A 19,144-nucleotide genomic window follows, 5' to 3' on the forward strand; every position below is an offset into this window, starting at 1 on the left:
TTGGGAGCTGCAGGTGCTGTCTGGGCCTTTCTTTCYGCAGCCGTGGGGTCTTGGAGCTGAGAGTGGAACAGGTGGGCACCACAGAATGAGGGCTGCTGGGCAGTATGTAACTGCAGCCTTTCACACCGTGATACCTRCCATTTCATGACACTCGTTTTGGGCACAGCTCAATCTTAGTTATAAAGTAACAGTGTTATAGAACCCTATGGAAAAGTGGCTGTGTAACAGAGTGGAAGGTACAAGGGCCAAAGTGAATCTGTGAAGGGTGTATGAGACCCTAACACGAGCTGCGTTCCAGWATGGCCTGGCCTTCCATGCTCAGGAATGCACATTACACTGCAATGCAACCGCACAATGCATCTAGAACAGGACACACAGGCAYTTCCCGTGTGCAAGAGGAACATTTGAATTGAACAAATGATCGAGGGATTGGAGCATCTCTATTACGAGGACTGAGGGAGCTGGGCCTGTTTGGCCTTGAGAAGAGACAACYCTTCTGGCTGGACCTCACTAATGTCTGTCAGTGCCTGCAGGAAGGGGTCAGAGCATGGACCAGACTCTGCTCGGGGGTGCCGAGCAACAGGACAAGAAACATCAGGCAGTTAGTGATGCACAGGAAGTTCCACCTGAACATGGGGAAGAACTTTCCAGCMCGGGTGACCAAGTACTGGAACAGGTTGCCCAGAGAGGCCGTGGAGTCTAACTCACTGGAGATACTGACGAACTGTCTGGACACTCCTGTGCCGTGTGCTCTGTAGGGAGGCTGGGCCACATGAGCCACGCTGCGCTCCCCTCCAGCMTGACACGCTCTGCCACTGAACCTGGCACACTCACGGACCACAACTCCCGGCATGCCCCGGGCCGCCGAGCCCCGCCCCCGCCGTGCGCGCGCCCTGTCGCGTGGAAGGTAACCGCGGGGCAGGCCGGGAATGCGAGTCGGGATTGGCCGGCGCGCGCCCCGCTTTCCAGCGTGCCGGGCAGCAGGAAGCGGCGGCGGCGGAGCGGGAAGCGGCGCGGCGAGGAGCTACTCCCGGTGAGTCCCCAGCGGAACCGCCTCCTCACCCCTCGGGGCGCCGCGTCGCCGGGCCGCGACCCGGCCGGGAATTGAAAAGGGATCGATTTAATGCGCGCTTTGATGACGTAATAAGGACTAACGAGGCGGTGGCACTACCGAGCGCCAGTCTCGGGCCGGCAGCGGTCTTGTACCCTCCCGGGGCGCCCCGCGGGACCCCCGCGCCTGCCTGCGCCGCCCGCACCGCGCCCGGATACCCCGTGCCCGGTGGGCCCTGGGCGCGGGCCAGGCCTTCCGCCTTCGCCCGCTCCGGGCACTCGGCGSCCGCTCATTGGCTTCTCCTCTCGGGGCGAGCACTGCCCGCGCCTCGCGATTGGCGGGGGTCGCGCTGACTGACACGGGCGGCCGCCAATGAGGCCGCGGGTGGCTGGGGAGCGCGCGGGCCGCAGGCCGCGGGAGGCGCGCGCGGGTGGCGGGAGCCCCGGGCGGGGCGGAGGCGGCGGGGGCGCCCCCTGGCGGCCGTTGTGCTGGCGATCCCGGCGGTAGCGGCGCCCATCCCGCGTCCGCTCTGTGGCCCCGAGGGGCGGGATGGGGGCCTGCGCCCTGCCAGAGCGTGGGCTCTGAGAAAAACGTTTGGAAAAGTGCGTGAGGAATTCCTGCTTCTGCACCACACAGCCCGCCGCTCCTTTCCCAAGATGGCGGTGTGCTCTGGGCGCCCCGCATCAGCTCCTCCGAGTCACCCGACCTGCCCCAACACTGCCCCGCCTGCGCTACCCSGGCATCGGTGTGCGGCAATCAAACATTTGGTGCCTGAAATCCAAGGAGAATAGTTACAATTACATGGCTTTACTGAGGTGGATTTTATAAAAAAAGCTCTGCGAGTCATGTGCACATCATAGGAARTGCGGCCAGGGTTACAGCGTGATAAGGTTAAGGCAGTAGTTCAATGAGTCTTTGAAGGAAATTGTGTAAACAACTGAAGTCTCTCTCTCCGTCCCTCATCTGTGAACTCACTCATAAATGGGAATTTGGATTACTTCTGTCTGTCTTGGCTGCTTCGTTTTCCCAACTGTAGTTTTCACTCCTTTCACCAAAGCAGTCATGCTCATATTGAACATGTGCTGTTCTGTCAGGCTTTTTTGTGCAGTATGACAGAGCTTTTTAAAATGAGARTACTCAATGAATGCTGCAACTGCATTTAGATACACAGTAAATTCACATTTTTACTAGTCCTGTGTTAATTAATGAACTGCCTAACATAAGTTGTAGGTTCTTGTTATGTTTTGTTAGAGTTCTAAGAAAGATACTAAAGTATCTTGGATTTGCTGGGATAAGTTTGTTCTATTGTTTTTGAGGTTTGGGGGCATTTTTTAAGATATCCCTACAACTGGTTTCGAAGTAAGGCACGTTTGGGTAGGCGAAAATAATGAGAGTTGGAGGTCAGAATTTTGTTTTAAGGAATTATGCTTTTAATTGCAAGTCATCTGCCCTTTTWTGATGTGTTGAAAATGGGCAAGAAGAATTAAACTGTGAAGTAGGTAGTTGACACCTTCCCACATGAGACTTTATGTGAAATACCAGATGGTGGAAGAAAAGCAGGAGCTTCTGGTTGTCTTAGACTCATCATTACAGATGAGGTGACATGACTACAGCAGCAGCATCCGCTCCCTTCCACCTCATCTTCCCCTGCAGTCTGGCCTCTTCTGCCCTCTTGAAGACCCTGACAGGTGTTTCTGCTGCAAAATACAGAATATGCAAAATTTTCTTAAAGGATGTGCTTTGATGTTTGATCTTTGTCAAGCCTCTTAAACAAGAAGGAAGATTTAACCTGTAAARCAGAGAGCAGCCAGCAACCTCAAAGTGATGTCGTAGTGCTAAAAAACCAAATTACTTGTTGGTTGAATTGCCTTCTTCATGTTTGGGGCTGGATATAGGTCAGTGACCTCAGACCTATGGAGAGGTGATATATCCTTCTTGCCAGGCTCTATCACTGATAGTGGACACAGAGAATTCAGAATTTACGGACCACAGGGACWTGTAGCAGGATCCCAAAAATAGGGAAGAAACTAATAAAATAAACTCAGCAATTATGCTGGTATCAGCTACAACTGGGTAACAGGTAATTCTGGCAAGGGGAAGTCGCAGCYGCCAACCCTAGAAACCCACTGGCTCAAAAGAAGAGAGAGACTAAGCATGTGGATTAATTAGTGTGGGAAGCAAGAATATCATTAACCAATAGAAGAGAGAGTACTAATTAATAAGAGAACTATGTTGCTTTTAACCAATGAACACTAATCCCTTTGCTTGCTAAAATGTAWAATAGTAAAAAGTTTTGATAGTTAGGTACTTCTTTTATGGAATTCCTCAGGCACCCAGGCTTATGCAACTCTGAAATAAATAATCAGTGTCACATTGAGTGTGTAATTATTGGCTCATTGCACACCAGGTAACAAATCCGATTTTTGTGGACAACATTTTTGTGATTGGCAATATAGCAATAGCAGATAGGGCTGGATTTCCCTAAGTGGCTGCTTCTGCTCTATTTCATTCTCTTGGCAAAACTACTTCCTTATGAGCAGCTTTTTTCTGAGAGGCAAGAAAGAGTGTGTTTCGTAGTGAAAACAGGAACTCCATAATTCTTTTTTTCTGTCGCATTCTAAGTGTAAGCCATGTTAATGTGGGAGTTGAAGATTAGTGTTGCTACATGGATTTGAAGTAATTTTGCCTGGAGGTAATTTGTGAAGTGCTTTCATTGAATCATTTGGATGCTCTCCTGAGGTTCTTTTGCATAGGCAGCAGACTACTGTCTACATTTCCACCATAGGCACAGAATTCTGCTAAACCTCCCCAGGACTCAGATCCTCTGCAACTCCCACCCCCAGCTATGTTTATTGTATTAGTAAGGACTATCAGATTACAAGCATTATGTGTCTCTTTCAAGACTGGCAAAGAATATTTCACTTTACAAGGGAAGAAGTGTAAGTAGGATGGATGAATACCTTGGGTGTGACAGCAGATTAAATCCCTGGCAATTGTGATGTGCTCAGAAATTAAGAATTGCTGTTCTATTACATCCTCTATTACTATGTAGTAAAATGCTCTATTACTATTTAAAGGAAGCAAACATCTTGTGTTCATGAGCTGTAAAACGTGACTTAAATATAAGAGCTTTAAGAACTGTTTGTCAACCAAGTGGATTGGTGGGATTGCAAGAAGTAACTCTRTAAAGATTCTGACATTATGCTGTTGTGGTGTTAAGTAAGTAGCTGTGGAGATATTGTATCCATGCAGTATTTGCCTTGAGGGTGGTGGATCCCTGCTGAATCTGTAAAATAAAAAAATACTCTTTGACTGTTTTTTAAKGTGTCTAAATAAGACAATATTCCACATCATAGACTGTGTCATTTCCTACCTGTCCGCTAACATTGGGTAAAAAATCTGTCAGCGAGACAGATTTCCATCAGTTTTGTAGTCCCTTCAAAGTGCTAGTTCACATTTGTATAATAACCTGACTGTGCACGGTATTTATTAAGTGGCACAGAATTCTTACTCTCATACCACATTTGTTTTGCAGACTAGGCCTTTCCCCATGGAAGCTGAGGAAACGATGGAATGTATCCAGGAATTCCCTGAACACTATAAAGTTATTTTGGATAGACTGAATGAACAACGTGAGCAGGACCAGTTTACAGATATCACTCTTATTGTTGATGGTATGTACAGGCCTGAGAACCAGTTGTTATACAAGGAGTTCTGTGCTGGGATGCTGTTGGGTTTTTCATGGGTCAGCTGCCATACTGGGCTATGAAAAAATTCTTGTTCTGTAATTGTGTGCAAGTCACTTGCAAAGCTTCATTGCAGTGATTAATAATTTTTCTTCTGCTTTTCCAAATAAGAGGCTAAATATTTTCATATAGAAGCCCTCTTCAAAACTACTGTGCTGTATGTAATATGCTTAGGATTCCCAAAACATTGTTCAAATACTTTTCTCTGACTTGAGCTGGCTGACTGCATGCAGAGAACTTTTACAAATACTGTGTTTAAATTAAAAAAAGCCCCACACCTTGAAAAAATATTTGCTTCTTACAGCAGCTTCTCTGGTATCTGGCTAGTGTTTTAATATATACTTCAGAAAGGGTAGAAGCACGCATTTTTGTATGTGTTTTAAGGACTAAGTACTGTTTTAAATGGATGGCAAAGCTCCAAGTGCTTATCATCTCCTTAGAAAAGGTGGTATGTGGTAGATTACTTAAGACTGCTTCATATGCCAGACATGTCTTAGAATGTATGAACACTACAGGGAATATAGGCAGTGTCCACTAGGACAGATTTAGCTAAAGGAGTACCACCTGATCTTTRAAAGAATAACAGCAATTCACTTGAATGAAAAGGATCCTACAGAGTCCAGATTCCAAGGTGGTAAGCAAATGAAGAAAAACATGGTTTTGTATGCAGCTGTGTAATTCTAATCCATGCTGCTTCTTTTATTATCGCTGTCTCATTGAGCCTTACAAATGTTCATGCCTCCACTGGAGAGAAGAAATACAGTCTGAAGACAGAAAGAATAGAGTGGAAGCCCTTCTGTTCTGCAGTGGTGTTCATGCTGGTGGTGGTGGTAACATACATCAGTCTGTAGGAGCAACAAAAACCCAAGACGTACAGAGCTGAGCCCAAGTCATCATGCAGAAAAAAAATTTGCATAGAAATGTCCCATAATTAATTTCTTAAATATCTAAAAAGAGAAACGCTGGATTGAGTGAATCCTCCAGCTGGGTTGAGTTGCAGAGCTTTAGCAAGGTCAGCAATGTCAGCAAGGTTCTATGTGAGAAGAGACGAGCCAGCTGCAGTAGTATCCCATATTACAGGGAGAAACAGTATATCCTGCTGGAATAGATGTTTACACTGGGTGGACTTTATTTCTTCATCTGCACTTTCTCTGCACTATGAAGGGAGGGAGGAACGTGTTACCCTAAACCAAAATTTCTGTCCGTTTTTGCAGGTCACCATTTCAAAGCTCATAAGGCAGTTCTTGCTGCCTGTAGCCAGTTCTTCCACAAATTCTTCCAAGATTTCACTCAGGAGCCTTTGGTGGAGATTGAAGGTAATCTGACTCGTGCAAATAAAAGCATTCAAAGTTGTGTGCTCAAGCTAGAAATTATCATAGCATCCTTGGTACTGGCCAGTGCCTGGAATCATAGAATATTAAGGGTTGGAAGGGACCTTAAAGATCATTTAGGCTCAACCTCCCTTGCCATGAGCACGGGCATCTCCCACTGGACCAGGTAGGTCATGGCCTTATCCAGCCTGACCCTGAACACTTGAAAGTGCTTGGTCAAATCAGTTAGCTTTCTAGATCTTAGTTCTTGAGTTGTTCTGAGACAGCTGCCATCACTGGAAAGAAAACCTCCCTGAAGAAAAATTAAACTAAGAATAGTATTAAACACATTGGATGGGAAAATGGGAGATTATGTGATGCTTTTTCATTTTGTTTTCCCCTTCATTCCCCTAATATATGGCTAGTAGAAATCAGGCAGACCCTGTATGTTTTCAGGACTAGCAGTGACAAAACCTTTCCCTGAGAATTGCAGCTGAAAAAGGCTGATGTTGGCCAATGACAGATGCTTGGGCTGGGACGCAAAAGCATGACAGACACAGAGCAATACTTACGTGGTACGCAGGGAAGAAGTTCTGCAGCAGCATTTCAGCCTCCAGGGATAGTATTTTTCTGTTTATATCTATGTATTATTCAAGCAGGTTTTTGTCCATCTTATCCTTCCTTTTATCTTTGTCATGGCAAAACTCCATGCTTGTTCCAGATTCACATGTTTCTCTAGTAGATTTTTTTATTCCATGAGTGAATTTGGAACTAGATCATTATTAAGGTCTCTTCCAACTTAAACCATTCAGTGGTTCTCTGGAGCCTTTTAGGGGTGTCATCTTTAGGAAACTGGCAGCTACCGTACTGTGATCAAAATTATGTAAAGGCAAGTGTGCAAGATTCACTGGGAAGATGAGACTGAGGAATTGTTAAAGGTAACTTGTTTCTCTTGCGTGTATACAGGTGTAAGTAACATGGCATTTCGCCACCTAATTGAGTTCACCTATACAGCAAAACTAATGGTTCAAGGGGAGGAAGAAGCAAATGATGTTTGGAAAGCAGCTGAGTATCTACAGATGCTAGAAGCAATCAAAGCACTTGAAATCAGGTAAGCATGTAAGCTTCTTTTTCTTCCCAACACTGAAGGAGAGAGTCTCARTAGCTGGCAATAGCTGGCTTGCCAGTGGTTTGCAGTGCTTTTCCTTACACTGGACCTCCTTAACTTGTGTAGGACAATATATTCTACTGTAATATACATGTCAGAATTACAGAGGGTAAAACAAGAATGTTGCATTTGTTGGGCTAGAACTCRATGAAAAGTGACACGGATTGTAAATGTTGCTGATATTGTAGGGCTGTGATGCTGTGGTGACTAATAGCTGGTCTCTGCTGTYTGGTGGCCCACACCTGATGGACAGTGATGATGTTCCTCTGGTAATCACGCCATATGACCAAATTTGTGCTGGTGTTTTGATTTCATGCAGCTTTCTGCTATTTCTGAGAAAATGAGCAGTGATCTTAAAAACTGTTGCTGCAAAATTAATCTCTCAAACTTCTTGAATGAAYGTAACTGTTAAAAGTCAGTTTTATCAGGGTTCAATATTCAATCAAATGTTGCTGCAGCATCCATTATCTAGTACCAGGAACTGTAATCCACTGCCAAAGTCCAGCTTGAAAAATGTGGGTGCCAGYCCCATTGTGCTGTTTTTCATCCCCTTTCATCCCCATAAAGTGTTCTCATGTTCTCATTGCTTGTGCATGCTACACTGGTTACTTTTGGTACATGATCCAGGAGCTCCTTGCAGCAATGTAACTGTCATATTGTAGACATCAGAAATCCAGACCATATGAAACTGGGTTTAGCTGCTGTTTTTCTATGCATGAACAGAGTAGGGTGCCTGCATTACATCATTAGTTACACATTTCTAACATATGACTTTAAGATACTGGACAAAGTCTTGTCTCGTGTTACTAGAAAGCGTGGAAACAATAGGGAGTGCAGTACATGAAAGGATTGATTGTGGTGCAAAGGAAAGTTAAAAGTGTAGCTTACCCCAGTGAGTCTGAAAGGTAGCCAGCCAAATACTTTGAAACTGATGATCAGTAGTAAAACCTGCAGCACAGAAGTGCTCTGGACAACTTGAAAGCATTGMCCCACTCGGCTCTATTTGTGTTTGAGATGACATACCATCCCCGACATTTTGGAGGAGGGACGTTGTGTGTGTGTGTTATACAAGGAGCAGCACAGAACTGAGGGCTGTGTTTAACCCAAGAMAATTAAACTAGAATAGTCCTTCCTCATCCTGGTGGTCTTTTTATGTCACCTGTTGGCAGTGTGCCTTTCTGAATTACAAGATATAATAACTATTGTGTGTATAACCATTGTGTGAAGTCACAACTGAAGTGTTTTCTAATAAGTTCTAAGTAGTGCTAGCAATTGCACACACTCCAGAGCTTAAGAGGTAAATGGCATAGGAGGGACTTGAACCTTATTTCTGAGTAGGCAGCCCAAAGAATTCATTRTATTAGAGGAGTTTTCTTTCCAAGTACAGAATTCCACAAATTTTAGATAAACCTGTGWGATTAGGTTAACTGGCTTTTCTTCTTGATAGGTGCTTTGTATCATTCAAGCAAAGCTATATAGAATACTTTTATCAGCTTTAATCATATTATTTTACTGCACTAAGGAGTGTAGATTAAGGACAAATTAGCTTCTGACATATACACAGATTATGTGGTCATCATTCAGTTGATTCATTCTCATCATTCAGAGAAAGAGCTAGGGACTGGTGGATGCAGAAGCTCATTACTAGGCAGGAGTTTGTATGTCATTGTTAATGGATCTTAACCATGTTTATGTAAACACTTTCAGGAACAAAGAAAATTCATCACCCTTAGAATCAAATGAAGCTCAAGTTAAAAATAAATCAAAAAAGTGGAAGATTGCTGAAACCTCTAATGTTATCACAGAAACACTGCCATCTGCAGAATCAGAGYCTGTTGAAATTGAGGTTGAGATTGCTGAAGGGACAATGAAAGTGGAAGATGACARCATTGAAACCCTTGAAGAAGTAGCTTCTGCAGAGCAATCCATWAAGTACATACAGACAACAGGTACATCAGATGAATCTGCTTTGGCTCTTTTGGCGGATATCACCAGCAAGTATCGTCAGGGAGAGAGAAAATGCCAGCTCCAAGAAGAAGGTGATAGTGCAACTGACCCCTCGTGCAAACAGGTAGAAGGTATTGAAATTGTGGAACTTCAGCTGTCACACATGAACAATTTATTCCACTGTGAGAAATGTAATCGTTCATTTAAATTGTTTTACCATTTTAAGGAACACATGAAAACACACTCTACTGAGAATTACAAGTGTGACATATGCAATAAAAGATACCTACGAGAGAGTGCTTTGAAACAGCACCTCACCCTTTACCACCTTGATGAAGGTGGTGCCAGCAAGAAGCAAAGACCTGGCAAGAAAATACATGTATGCCAGTACTGTGACAAGCAGTTCGACCACTTTGGACATTTTAAAGAGCACCTCCGGAAGCACACAGGTAAGAACATTGTTACAGTCCTGTGCTTTTGGCCTTCAGTCTACTATTCTGGGCTTTTGCACATTTTGGTGAAATAGATATTACACTGAAGAGAACACATGAGTCCTGAGTGCTAGGAATACTTGGCTTCTAGTTACAGCTAAAATGATAGTGTGTCTTTTTGTTCCTTTTGTTTGTTCACGTTTTTGTTTGCTCATTGTTTTCCATTGATGTAAACTTTTGAGGGATTGAGTTGATTAAATACAGGCACCTAAAACCAGAAAGTAGTAAAGAAACTTCTCTGTCACATTTGTGTAATCTCAAGGATTTTTTTCAGAATATTTCCTTAAGGCGTTTCCTTCTTCAAAGCAACCAAACCAAGGAGCTACTTTTATTTTCAAAACAATTCTAGTAAATGTTTCTTTTGAAATATGATTTGAATCACGATTTTCTTGGTGGAATACAGTCTAGAGAGTTTCTGTATTTAACAGAATGTCTAAGCAAATGACTATTAGACATAAAATACTCTCAAAGAATTATCTCTTGTACTATGTTGTTTGGAAAGTTTTACCCTTCCTCTTAACATCTCATGCATGATTTCAATTTTCCTGGTTAATTAAGCAAAGCTACTAAAACTGGCAAAACATTTCTAGTCATCATAGTACATTTTTTTTTCTGTGAAATCTGCCTCTGAAATCTGGATAGCACTTTTGAGTACAATGGGATTTGTGTTCCTTCTTAATTCTTTGTAGTATGGGAGATTACTACTTCATCTCACTGAGAAGTCTGCTGACAGAACAGACACTGAGCATGACACAGATAACTGAACTTAAAATGTATGTGGTCTTGATCTTCCAAATGTTTTTGTTTAATATACCAGTCATGAGTCATCAGTAAAAATGTAACGGAGGCTAGCAGCTCTATTTCTTTTGCAGCTTGTTACTGTTAATAGCTTTTAATTAGAATGTCTTTAATTAGAATGTATCTGTGTATGGGACTACTTAGTGCTGAGGCATTATAGTGTCCAGTCTATTGTCAACAGCCTCTTAAAAGTTCCATTTATAAACAATCCTTGGCAAGTCCTTATGCTCTATAAAGCAGGGAATATTTCTCCATTATGAGCAATTCAAATACAAGCTACTTAACAAAAATGCATTCCGAAAAAAAATTGTGGCAGAYAACTAGACTAATCCAAGGTTCATAATATGTTGGTTGCTCTCGGAAAAAAAAAGTATTTTTTATTCATAGCAAGTTAGCATATCACAGGACATACAGAGTACTTTCTAAACATGTATTGATCTAATAAGTAACATATGGAATCTACTTACTTCCAGTTTAACGTGTTCAAAAGCCTGAAGCTTAACATCAAAATAGATACCAGCATTTAACTGTGGTCTCCTAAGGTGAATGAAAAAACTCGTTCAGTTACAGGCTTTCTAAATTTGGAGTTCTATACAGTGCTGGTTGAATGCTAAAATGAAACTGAAAGGCTTGTGAGAAAATGTCCTAAAATATTTGATCCTGTTGTTGTTCAATCACTAGACCAGCAATTACATTAAAATATCAATGGGACAGTAACAGAATGATAAAATGGCTTGGAAGGTTGGAATGGACCTTAAACATCATTTAGTTCCACCCTCTGGGGTCATGGGCAGGAAACCTTCCACTAGWCCAGGTTGCTCCGAACCTCATCCAGTCAGGCCCTGAACACTTCCCTGGGATGGGACACCCACAGTTTCTCTGGGAAACTTGTTTTAGTACATCATCACCCTCTGACAAAAGAACTTCTACCTAATCTAAACCTACTCTCTCTCAGCTTAAGGCCATTGCCCCTTTGTGGTATCACTGCATTCCCTTGTAAAAACACCCTCTGCAGCCTTCCTTTACACCCCCTTTAGGCACTGGAAGGTGCTCTAAGATCTCCCTGAAGCCTTTTCTTCTTCAGGCTGAACAATCCCAGTGCTCTCAGCCTATCTTCATATCATAGCTTCCAGGAGGATCTACTCAATGATTTTCAGTGCATGGAGGTGAGACTGACTGGTCTGTAGTTCCCCAGGTCTTCCTTATTTCCCCTTTTTTCAAAAAGGTTATGCTTCTGCTTTTCCAGTCAGCTTGAACTTCACCAGACTGCCACAAATTTTATGGATAGTTCCTAACAGCTTCCTTCACCAGCTCCTTCAGGACCTACAGATGCATCTCATCAGGTCCCATGGACTTCATTTTTGTGTTTGAGTTTGTCCAGGAGCTCCTTGATCATTCAAGCATGCTCTGTCGTGTATCACACTATCACAGAATGGTTTGCATTGGTAGGGACCTTGAAAATCACCTAATTCCAAACCACTAGTTGCTTAGGCAAAATCCTTGATTTTTGACCTGCAAGACTGAAGCAAAGTTTAGCATCCTTTGCATCACCTGTACAACATTCTCCAAAAACGTAGCATTTTGTAACCATTGAGGGGCATTCTCCCACCATTTAACATAATTCCATAGTTTTTCGGTGAATAAATGAAACATAAACTACATGTGAATTTCTTTTGAAAAGTTAATTAGGAACTTGTATTTCTGAAGATTGGTTTATTGGCCTTTACCTCAATATCCATTAACAACTGCATTCCTGAAAATGCACTTTTAAACTAGCTAGGACTGATCCTTACGGTATTCAAAACTTCTGCAGTTCATTAAGATATGTGTTTTAACCAGTAGTGGTGTTGGTTTCAGTACCTATACAGATTAATTATCGGACTTTGAGAGGAAACACACTCTTCCAGTTTATTTTTATTTAATTTGCTTGAATATTATTGTGTTTGTGCATGGTGGGATTCAACACCTTTTGTTCATTACTACTTGATGACAGTTCCTTGGATGATAAAATTACCTGCTTTCAACCTCCCTTACTGTTGTCATTAGCTAGCTTCTATGTTTGATACAATCGTCAAAATGAAGTGGCCAGACTAAAAGGAATTTTTATCTTACTTGTGCCCATTTATGTTCCTCTGTGCTTTCTCTACATTGTATTTTAGAGGGAAATCAGGCGTAGGCTTTTTTGTTTTACTACTGATGCATTGTTATTTCACAGTCATTCTGTGCCAACTTTGTTTTCTGGAGTTCTGTTTCAGCTCTCAAGCATAAGCTGTTATTATTGAAAAGAAAAGGTATTATTTAAACATTTCCTTCTTTACTATTCTTGATTCTTTAGCTGTAACTATTATCAGATGAAAAGTGTGAAACACCTGCTATTTCTTTAAGATATTTTACCAGAATAGTAATATAATTTCCACAAATACCTGAAAGTATCTTAATGGACTACTTGTAATTGCCATATTGATCTTATTCTAAATGAGAGTTATGACTCTACATCAGTTTTTTGCCCTTTTTTGTTGTATTTCCATCTCTCCTTCTACAGAATATTCCAGTTGGCCACATCTTTATCAGCATATTTATCAACCTAGACAAGAGGGAGATAGAAGAAGAGAGACCTGAAAGAAGAATGGGTGGTTTTATACACTTACAAATCTTTCTATCTGTCTTAACAGGTGAAAAACCCTTTGAATGTCCAAACTGCCATGAACGTTTTGCTAGGAATAGCACGCTCAAATGTCACCTGACAGCCTGTCAGTCTGGAGCTGGTGCTAAAAAGGGAAGAAAGAAGCTGTACGAATGTCAGGTGGGTAATGGAAGTAGCCGAATCTGAGGTTAGACATCTCCCTCCTTTAAGGGAGCATGGGAGGCCTGAACTGTAAAGGCAATGAGAGTGAACTTACGTCTCTTAAGAGCTACTTCAGTAAAATGGTCACAGAATATGCTGAGTTGGAAGGGACCCACAAGGATCATTGAGTCCAACTCCTGGCCCTGCACAGGGCACCCCAAGAGTCACTCCACCTGCCTGAGAACATTGTCCAAACACTTCTTGGACTCTGTCAGGTTGGTGCTGTGACCATTGCCCTGGGGAGCTGTTCCAGTGCCCAAACACCCTCTGGGTGAAGAACCTTTTATGATATCCAACCTAAACCTCCCCTGACACAGCTTCAGGCCTTTTCCTTGGGTCCTGTCACTGGGCACCACAGAGCAGAGATCAGGGCCTGCATCTCTCTTCTCATGAGGAAGTTGTTGATTGTGACGAGGTCTCCTGGATCACATTCAACCACAAAATGCAGATAAATTCTTACATCTAAGCTACATTTGACATATGGAATTACTAATGTGGAACCTTATAATACTTAGAGATTCTTYTGGGTAGGCTTCATTTTACTGGTCTTTCTGCTTCTCTTTCAAGGTTCTTGATACACTGACCTCAGCCATTCCCATTTCTGAGCATGCTTCACTAAAAATACAAAGTATTATTTCATTTCTTGTTTATTATTCTTCTGTTTAATACTATATGTACTGATTTTGTCTGMAAAGTAATTTCAATTTTTGATGGCAATCTGTAGTATCTTTCAAGTAAAACAAATGCTGTAGAGGTTGCTAGGGTACTTGGTACTATATGTGACTGACATTAGAAAAGCTGTTGAGATAAGTAATTTTCAAAGAGCTGATTGAAGTCATAATTTCCATTTTCTGAACTTTCTCATCCTCTGACATATGTTGCAAATGTGGATTTGTGTCCCCTCAGCCTGCAGAAACTGCATAAATTCTTGGATAAATTTTCTTTTAATTTTTCTTTTTAGAACTAAATTTGAACAAAAAGATCTTGGTAGACTGAACAAAGAGGAGAAAACAAAACTGTGCTTTCTTGATGAGTACTTTTGGTGCTCTTCAATGTATACCTTTGTCTCAGTTTGAGACAATGATTTCAGAAAAAAAGTTACAGAGTAAATGTTTCCTCTGATGTGAAAAAAATCGATAATTTTTTCCCACCAATAGGAAATTGATCTTTGGGCAAAAGTGAAGAGAAAAACAGTTTATTAATGAAACAAGGTGCCCACAGAACACAGAYTAAAGAAACTGAGTAACTGTTAGATATTTAAAAACTCAGGAATGCACGCCACACCCTCCCCCCTTAGCAGCTCGGCACATGGTGTGGAGACAAGATGGCATGGCTCCTGTCTCTGGAAAAAAAGAAACAAAAGAAAAAGTCCACATGGTGGTTCGGGTAACAGTGGAAAACTTGGTGGTAGTCCTCTCCTYACTGTGGATGAAACAGAGGGCTTGGTGTGCTTTTCTGTTGCTGGCCTGGCTTCTTCCAGAGTCYRGGACGAGACAGAGCGGCGTGGCTTGTCCCCACCTGCCCCCCTGCTGATAGCATTTGCCTCTCGGTTTTTGGACTGAAGCCCCGCTGAATTGCTCCAGAAAGAAAATCAAGGGAGTCGTAGAAGGGTGGCAGTCCAGGGAGAGCTGTTTGTTTAAGCTCACAAACCCAAGCTAGCTAAGCCGCAGCAATGTAACTGCCCTGCACACAGCATACAGCAGAGCTTTTAACCGCCTGTGCTGCCTTCCCAGCTGCYCCTGCCCCTTCTTCTGGGTCAGATTTAAAGGCAYAGGCACCTTTTGGGCATACAAGYGGAATATAGGAATAATGTTAGCATAAAATCAACCCAAGACAGCCTTGAATTGGATTCCATGTGGTAAGAACAGTAATCATGTGCCTGAGCATTGCTGATAGTCATTACCTTTACATATGACTAAGTAATTTTCAGTGCTTATCTATAATCTTAGTATTTTAAGAACTGTATGTGCAATCTCTTTCTAAAGTGTGAGCCTCGGGGAGGAAGAGCTTAGGCAATAGTGTCACAACCCATTTTAGCAGGCTTTAACAGCAAAATACAGATGTTTGTCTCCACTACACACCTGCTGAAGTTTATCCCTGTCAGATTCTCCCTCCATCATCCTTCTGTGCTGTTAATGCAAATTATGAAGAGATAAAGCATTCTGTTTCAAAACTATTTGCCAACAGCGACGGGGTGTTGAAATGTGTGTTCTTGTTGCTTTCTACAGCCAAGAACATTTGCATGGATAAAGACTCCTGAGCTTGTGGGTTTTATTACTTCAAGTCTGACTCTACTCCACTCTTCTGTCTCCTCTACCCTGCATCTCATTTATTTCTGCAGGCTCTGYGTGTTGTTTTCCAGCTATTTACATTCAGTGCCAGTTGAAGGGAAGGAAAGGAGCTTATGTGCTTTGAGAAAACAGCACGTCTGCAGCTGAGACAGTACTTTTGGCTGGAAGGGAATAAGAGGGATGGAGTWTTAGAAAGTTTTATCTGCAGAAATCATTCAAGTGGGTTTTTTTAAATCACAAAAYGGGAGTGTTCAGCCTAGCCTAGTAAACCTCATGATGTCATGAGCAAGTGAAAGCTGATAAGGAAAAGTTGTTCAGTAGTACTACATTTAGACTGTCAGTGAAAGGTCAGTTTGTATTACACTTTTATTGTACACTATTAATGCATAAACAGATTTACACCCAAAACTCTACTACCACACTAGMGAGTACCAGACTATATATTGATTGTGGTATGATACTGTACGTGGCATTCAGATGAGGTAAAAATGAGCAAAATTTCAAATGCTGTACTGACACATTAATTTTTTAGGTCTTATGTATGTACCACTCAAAGTAGCTCACCATTCTTAAAAAAAGAATGAATAAATATCAAGTGTCCTGTTCATCTGAAGCTGTCTAYTCAGCTTTTACCTCTTACATTGTATGTTTGTTTAATCCAAGTAGCAAGAAGCTATAGGATGTGGAGCCATGATCTTAGATAGGCACTRTATTTTGTGGTTTTTCTACTGGCACTGTTTAACACACTGTATCTTTTGTTTCAGGTTTGTAACAGCGTGTTTAACAGCTGGGATCAGTTCAAAGACCACTTGGTAATACACACTGGTGACAAACCCAACCACTGTACCTTATGTGATTTGTGGTTTATGCAAGGCAGTGAGCTGAGAAGACATCTCAAAGAAATGCACAATATTTCAGAACTGTTAGTGACAGAAGAGGTTCTTCCAGTGGAAGCTATGGAAGCTGAACCRGTAACGTCTATGACAATAATAGAACAAGTTGAGCAAGTGCATGTCCTACCAGTTATTCAGGTACAGGTGGATCCTACACAGGTTACTGTGGAACAGATGCACCAGGATCTCATACAGGACAATCAGGTGAAAGGCACACAGATGGAGGAATTGCAAGAACAGGTGCAGATTAGTTACTTGGAAGTTGAACACATTCAGACTGAACAAGGTGCTGAAGTTCATGTGGAGCAGTTGCATGTTGAGCATGTAAATCAAATACAGATGGAAGAAGTACAGGCAGAACTTATAGAAGGAACAGACCTTCAACAAGTAGAATATCAAAGTGTTGATCAAGGAGAAGTAGAAAAAAAGGAACCTAATCAAGCAGATGATGCAGATAAGGAACATCATGAACAAGCTGAAGACTTAAAAACACAACAGTTAGTGGACACACAGAATGCAAAAGTGGATGACTAGGAGAAATAATGACACTGCAGGTTTAAGAAATACCAAATTATTTTTATTGACTTTTACATTGGTTTTTGAACTGTCACTGGTCACCTTTCCAATATGCTGTCCTTAGGAAGCTGGACAAGTGGACCAAAATAAGCTTTCTTCATGTACAATTAAACTCCTCTCATATGTGAAAAATACTTTCCCATTCATGTGCCATGGAACAGAAACTAACACAGACACGACAACTTTGTGAGGTTTTTAGCAATGAATAGCTTGCATCATTGTTACACCATTCCTGGGCATATGTAAGAGTAATTTCACCTCATTTCCTCTTGCAGTAGAAGCAGAGTCTTGTATAGATTTGCAGGATTTCTCGGGCAGGAGAATCAGTAAAATCTGATGGGTTCTACTGTAAGTGGCAATCTGTGAATTTTCAGATCTTAGCTTTCAGGCTGGGCTAAAAGCACTGTTGCTGGACGTCTCTGAGCACAAAAATCCTGTGCCTTTTCAACACTGAGTGGTTAAATTTCCACAAAGTTTCTAGAGTTTTTGAGAACTTAGTTCTGTAAAAGGCAATGTAGGTAATGTTATAGTGCTTTATATTTTTTGCTTGAAATTGTCGGTTACTGATTTTCTTTTTGCATTAAATTTAGAGGCAGGGGGCTGAGGGGGGAAACATATCACTTGAAGGCAGCAGGACACCCTAAAAGGGACACTTAAAAATAGGAATAGCTTGGTAGAGTCTGTGATAAACATGGTTTGGAAGAAAGCTATAAGCAGGCTCTTTTTATAAATAATCATTTTTTAAAATGRGTATGTTTAAACATAAACATAGAGACTTGTCTATATGGTATCAGGTTCTTGTTTTTTTGAAATTAAATTCTTACACTTGACAAAAAGATGTGCTAAACATAAAAGTAAAAGCCATAGGTATGAGTGCTAAACTGTGGATTGAAAAGTAGAAGTGTAAATAGTTAAATCAATATTAGACAATAAAATAATACCAACCATTAAATATTGCATTATTTGTTTCATCCAATGTATTAGGAACAACTAAATGACTGGCCATTTAGTGCCAAGTTCCAGTGTTAAGGATCAATCTCATTTTTAATATAATTAATAGCTTTTTACTGTAAAGTTAGATTTGTTTAGAAAATGTTTGTGTATGGTCAAGGATGCTAAGAAATTTTTAATTACTGCTGGAGGTTAGAGGTGCTCCAAACTTCTAAAGAAACTTTATTTTCAAAGCCTTAAATGAAGGGAAAAATTTTTGCAAGGACATTCCCTACTACTCTTGGTAATACTACAGATCTTAGTTAAAATCAGGCTTTTCTAGTCCACCTTCAAATGCATAACTTTCCTGGGATTTGTGCTTTTATTTAGTTTCATTCAAAATAATTCTTGTGTTTCATTGTAGCCTTTGAGAAACTGCTGCAAAAGAAACATGGATCTCAATTAAAATTTCAATTTGATTAATGTAACTTGCATTCTTCTATGTTTTGTGTTTTCTGAGATGCAAGTAATCAGTGATGATTCTCTGAAGAGGGAAGGATGTAGCTCAACATTCGTCATAAGAGTAAATTTTAGCTATTACATCTTCTGATAAGTAGCTTGTCTTTTGAATAACATAAAGGGGATATATGCCTGCTTGCTTTGCTGTGTAACTCCAGAGKTTTTTTTGTATATATGCATATAGACAAAGTCTGTCTCGGTGGAATTAAAGGAACGTTCTGACTATGACCAGTGAAACTAAATTTTGTGCAATTTTTAAGTCGCATGGCAGCAAGGCTGTGTTTGGTAAGCACAGCTGGGCTATCTCTTGGTTCTATTTGCTCTCCCCTTTCTAACAGCAATTCATGAACGTGTAGGAGAGGAACGGTGCCGCCTTGTGCTCAGGGTGCCTGTCCCGATTCCCAGTGAACCTGGGGGGGAGCGCRGTGTCCCCTCCTCACCCTGAGGGACATGGAGGTACGCTCTCCTCAAGTAATAACTCTGCTACAGAGGGCCCTTTTCCGTCCCCTATAACTTCCTTCCCAAATGACCGAAGCCCAGATTGCTGCCGGTGGACTCCACGCGCAGCGTTCCCGCAGC

General features: G+C 41.6%; 1 protein-coding gene across 3 annotated transcripts; it reads left to right on the forward strand.

Moving 5' to 3' along the window:
• Positions 1-908: 908 nt before the first annotated feature.
• Positions 909-18,814, forward strand: ZNF131 (zinc finger protein 131). 3 transcript variants are annotated; one of them, XM_057364733.1, is made up of 8 exons: positions 973-1,033; positions 4,587-4,725; positions 6,012-6,113; positions 7,074-7,218; positions 8,983-9,346; positions 9,449-9,671; positions 13,184-13,314; positions 16,412-18,814. In XM_057364733.1, exons 2-8 carry the CDS (start codon positions 4,602-4,604, stop codon positions 17,072-17,074), a joined length of 1,752 nt encoding a protein of 583 aa, XP_057220716.1. In that variant the 5' UTR covers positions 973-1,033; positions 4,587-4,601; the 3' UTR covers positions 17,075-18,814. The 3 variants fall into 3 exon arrangements, with proteins under 3 accessions (XP_057220717.1, XP_057220716.1, XP_057220718.1); XM_057364734.1 differs by having other exon boundaries at positions 909-1,033; positions 8,983-9,671; XM_057364735.1 differs by lacking the exons at positions 973-1,033; positions 4,587-4,725; positions 6,012-6,113; positions 7,074-7,218 and having other exon boundaries at positions 9,290-9,353.
• The last annotated feature ends 330 nt before the right edge of the window (positions 18,815-19,144 follow it).

This window comes from Malurus melanocephalus, unplaced genomic scaffold (assembly GCF_030028575.1).
Source record: "Malurus melanocephalus ecotype Western Australia unplaced genomic scaffold, MMel_1.1 scaffold_41, whole genome shotgun sequence".
Lineage (NCBI taxonomy): Eukaryota > Metazoa > Chordata > Aves > Passeriformes > Maluridae > Malurus > Malurus melanocephalus.